The sequence below is a fragment of the Elephantulus edwardii genome, unplaced genomic scaffold (assembly GCF_000299155.1).
Source record: "Elephantulus edwardii isolate Elephantulus edwardi_28Jun2011 unplaced genomic scaffold, EleEdw1.0 scaffold00471, whole genome shotgun sequence".
NCBI lineage: Eukaryota > Metazoa > Chordata > Mammalia > Macroscelidea > Macroscelididae > Elephantulus > Elephantulus edwardii.
The window spans coordinates 848,632-853,184 of NW_006400221.1; the positions used below are offsets into that span (position 1 = coordinate 848,632).

General features: G+C 39.5%; 1 protein-coding gene across 1 annotated transcript in view; it reads left to right on the forward strand.

The window, feature by feature from the left end:
• Positions 1 to 3,532, forward strand: part of LOC102869330 (cytochrome P450 4Z1-like) — a 130,019-nt gene extending 126,487 nt beyond the window's left edge. Inside the window, exons 9-10 of the mRNA XM_006902919.1 lie at positions 2,519 to 2,601; positions 3,364 to 3,532. Coding sequence (XP_006902981.1) covers positions 2,519 to 2,601; positions 3,364 to 3,532 — 252 coding nt within the window. The remainder of the gene's footprint in view (positions 1 to 2,518; positions 2,602 to 3,363) is intronic.
• The last annotated feature ends 1,021 nt before the right edge of the window (positions 3,533 to 4,553 follow it).

Below are 4,553 nucleotides of genomic sequence, written 5' to 3' on the forward strand. Positions count from 1 at the left end.
AAAAGTGTCAATTCCACAAATCCCACCACAGATTTCCTCTGGAAGTTTATGTTGTTGATGCATACCACCTGATGGGTCAGTTTATAGGGTCTCGGGCTTTCAAAGCCCTTGTCCCCCTTCTTCCTGTTCATCCTGGCGGGCTCTAGTCCAATGGGCGGCATGGAGCGCTCAGGCGAAGCCTGGCGTCCCGACTTCCCGGGGGCTGCAGGGCACCACTGGGCTTGGGGACCCATCTCCCCACGATCTGGGCGGCGATGCGCGCAGACTCGATCCCCCACCCCTGGATGGGCTGGCGCCCCGGACACGCCTCCCCCAGCCCTGCGCCCCCAAAGTCTCCGCTGGACTTGGCAGATCGGAGATGCTCCTCTTAGCAACCGCCAGAGTGAACAACCTGGCAGGCCCCGCGCCGCTGTGACCTCTGGCCTGGACGTCACCGGAAGTGAGCCCGCAGAGGGGCGGGGCCCGGAAATGCCACTTGGCATTTCTTAAGCTGAAGAAAATAAAGAACACATTCAAACCTCGAGTTGCAGTAAGCAAATAATACCAGAAAGATATTTATTTGTTTTAATAATTATGCAAATACATTTGACTGTGTAAATTATAATAAAGTATGGATACATTGAAAGGAATAGGAATTCCAAAACACTTAATTGTGCTCTTGTGAAATTTGCCTCAATAAACAATGGTCCAAACAGAACAAGACTTAAAATCAGGAAAGATGTGTGTCATGGCTGTATCCTTTCTCCACACCTAATCAGTCTGTATCCTGAGCAAATAATTCACAAAGCTAATGGCAGGATCAGTCCCTGGAGAGGAACGTCATGCTTGGGAGGGTGGAGGGACAGCACAGGAGAGGAAGACCCTTGATGAGATGGATTGATTCAGTCAATAGGGTATTAAGGATAGGTGTGTCAGAGACAGTAAGATTGGTAAGGGATAGAGAAAGGTTTAAGGCTGTTGTATGTAGGGTCACTAAGAGTCACAGGTGACTCGACGACACATAACAACAACAATGTAAGTGAAAAGGAATGTGGCATCAGGATGGAGGAAAAAATATCAACAACCTGTGTAAATACAGATTGCAAAACATTACTTATATAAAGTTAAGATTTAAAGCACTTACTAAAGAAGATTTTTAAAAATCTAAAAACATTAACCTTGAATATAGGTTGTACCTCTTTATTAATTAAAAAAAAATTCTCACAATTGGACCAATAGGCAACATGATGATAGATGGGGAAAGATTGAAGTTGTCAACAATTTCACTTTATTTGGATGCACAATCTGTATCATAGTACCAGAAAAAACATTAAAAAATCAAAAAATGTGCTGTTTCATTGGGAAAATCTGCTGCCAAGAACTAAAAGACAAGGATGTCACTTTGAAGACTAAACTGCACCTGACCCAAGTCAGGATATGTTCATAAGCAAGTGGAAGGAGGAGAATGAACAAGGAAAAACTAATGAAGAATCGATGCTGTTGAATTATAATGTTGACAAAGTATCTAACAACCCATGGACTGTCAAAGGACAAATAAATCTCTCTTTGAGAATGTGCAACCAGTTTGTTCCATCGAGACAAGGACGCTGCAATTCCATCTCACATACTATGTGGTCAAGGGGAGTTAGTCCTTGGAAAAAGACAGCATGCTGAGAAAGGTGGAGAATCAGAAAGAGAAGAGCTTCAGCACGATAGATTGACACAATGACTGTAACAATGGGCTTGAACATAACGGAGATTGTGAGGATCAGGCAGGATACGACAAGATTCAGATCTGTTATTCATAAGATTGTTATGAGTTTGGTTCTGACTCAAAGGCAATGAGCGAGTATTCCAAAAACAAATATTCAAGAGAAACTGCACCTATAGCTGGACAAAGATAAAAGTTGTGAAAGGGAAAACATTACTTTAAGGACTGTGTTAATGGTTTACTAAATTTAAAAGATTACCCTTGCCCTTGCCCTTGCCTATAGGGTTTTTGTTTTGCCCAGATACATTTTCCGTGGCAGGCTGTTAGGGAATAACACCCAAATACCATAGTACCTGAATTTTTGAAATTCCTAAAGTTACCTTTGGGAGCTCTAGTGGCTTAGTGGTAAGGATAATAGTTCTGCTAATCCAGCGTCTCTGCAGAAGAAATATGGACAATCTTCCTCCCATTTGATTTACTGCCTCTTGAAAACCCATTGGAGGGTTGGTTCCAACTTGACGGTACATAACAACAGAGTTTTCTTAAGGGACCCTTAGTTACATAGTCCATAGGGAATTACACTGCTTGCTCAAAGGTAGTAGCTCTCTATAAGTTCAAAAGGTGGCACCAGTGACTCCTGGAAAGAAAGATGAGCAATCGTCTCCTAAGATATTTATAGCCTCAAAAACCTACTGGAAAGTCAGTCAGTTCTGATTTGATGGCAATGTATTTGAGGGCTGTTTTTTTAAAGTTAGCTTTTGGGAAAGTGGTAATGATATGTGTTTATTTGGGACTGGAAAAGAAGTCGGCATTTCATTCTCATTGCAGGTTTTTAATCCCTTGAGATTCTCCAAGGAAAATTCTGACAAGAGACACTCCCACGCTTTCATACCATTCTCAGCTGGATCAAGGTAAAGTCTCAAAACCATGAAGTTTAGATAAACGGTGAATAGGGTTTATTTCTGTGGCATCCCATCACTGTTCTTGGCTTGTCATCTCTTAAGCCCAGTGAGTTCAAATGTTGCCCTTGAAAAGACCAACTAACTTCCCAAAGGACAGCTATGATCTTTGTCACATGGACTTGGATGAAATGGATCATTGTACAACAGGTCCAAAGACAATCCTTATACCTGCAATTGTCTTGGAACTGTCTTCTTGTCATAGGACAAGTAACATAGATAGTTCAATACTTTTGACCCCACAGAAAGCAATATTAGTCCAGGTACCCGGTCCTTTGGCATACCACTTGGCATGAAGCTGTTTTGTCAAATGACAGCATAATCCACTGTGTGTACCAGTCTAAATGATCTCATGCAATGAAGAAATTTCTACATCATAATAAGAAGTAGGAGTTCTTTACTATGTCTGAAGGAAATTTTCTAGTTACATTGATCCTACAGAACAAAATGACAATCCAACTCACCATTTAGTGAAATGATTTTTTAAAAAGAATACTAGAGCCAGTATTTATAGGTCTTTCACAGCAAACAATTTTATGATCAGACCATATTTAATTTAAAACAAGTTTCTAAAACTCTACTAGGTTTTTCCACAAGCTGGATTGACTATAAATATAGATTTTTTGTCTTTTGTAGAAATTGTTACATAGAAAACATTTTACATTTTTAGTATTGTTTTATCAAATACCATTCTTCTTTCTTTGGTGTCTCTAGGAACTGCATTGGGCAGCAGTTTGCCATGTTGGAATGTAAAGTGGCCCTGGCCTTGACTCTGCTTCACTTCGAGTTGGTTCCTGACCCTTCTAGGCCTCCCCACCTCATACGCAAAATTATCCTCAAATCCAAGAATGGGATCCATTTGCTTCTAAAGAAACTTCACTAACTTTTACCCTCCTTAAAAAATGTTTAATGAGGCAAATATCATACCAGAGATAGAATAAAAGGATAAAGATAAACTAAAATAGTTTCTATATGGCTTTTTTTCATAATTTGGTATCCTTCTAATAAGTTCAGCAACTATTAGCAATGATTCTGAATTCTCTTTTTCATCTAGGTTACCTTTTCATGCAAACCCTAATAACTCATTAAAAATGGTGAGGCTCTGAAAAGACGTGGTAATGGTGAGCATAATTCAATGGGGATTAAGTTTATAAAACATAATTTATGGGAATGACTTTATGAAATATGAAGTGAATGCTATTGTGTATCATAGAGTAAGAACCAACCCATAGCTGACCTCCAGCAGATTTTCAGAGGCGCAGGAGGAGACTCCTCTCCTTCTCCCCCGGAGCAGCTAGAGGCCTTAGGGATTGCAGTACAGCTTCTTGCCACTAGGCCATAATGTATATGAATTTTGTATACAAACCAATGTAAAATAATTTAAGAAAAAAAATGGCATTTGAATGAACTGTTGTCTTAGTTATCTAGTACTGCCGCAAGTGGATTATGACATTACCAAATGGAAATTTATTAGAAGGCTATACATCCAAATTCAGGTCTCCAAGGTAGGCTTTCTCTCTTTTGGCTCTGAGTGAAAATCTTTTCTTTTCAACTTCTCTTAGTTCCTTGGAGCGTTCATGTAGTATGGCATCTATTTTTCCCCATGTGTTTGCTTAATCTGCTCTTTTATGTCTCAAAAGAAGCTAATTTAAGACACATCCTGCACTCCTCATTAACATAACAATCCATTCACAGAAGGGATTATAGCCACATATATAGAGATTATAGCTTAGGATTTATAGCATATGTTTTGTAAGGACACAGTTCAATCTATGATAACAATAAAAGGAAATTACTGGCTCATATAACACATACTAAGGTACCTTCCAAAGTTGTTTTCCTTTGATAATAACAAATAAGTGGCCCCATTCCAAGTCTTGTATCCTTTCCTTACATCCTCAACA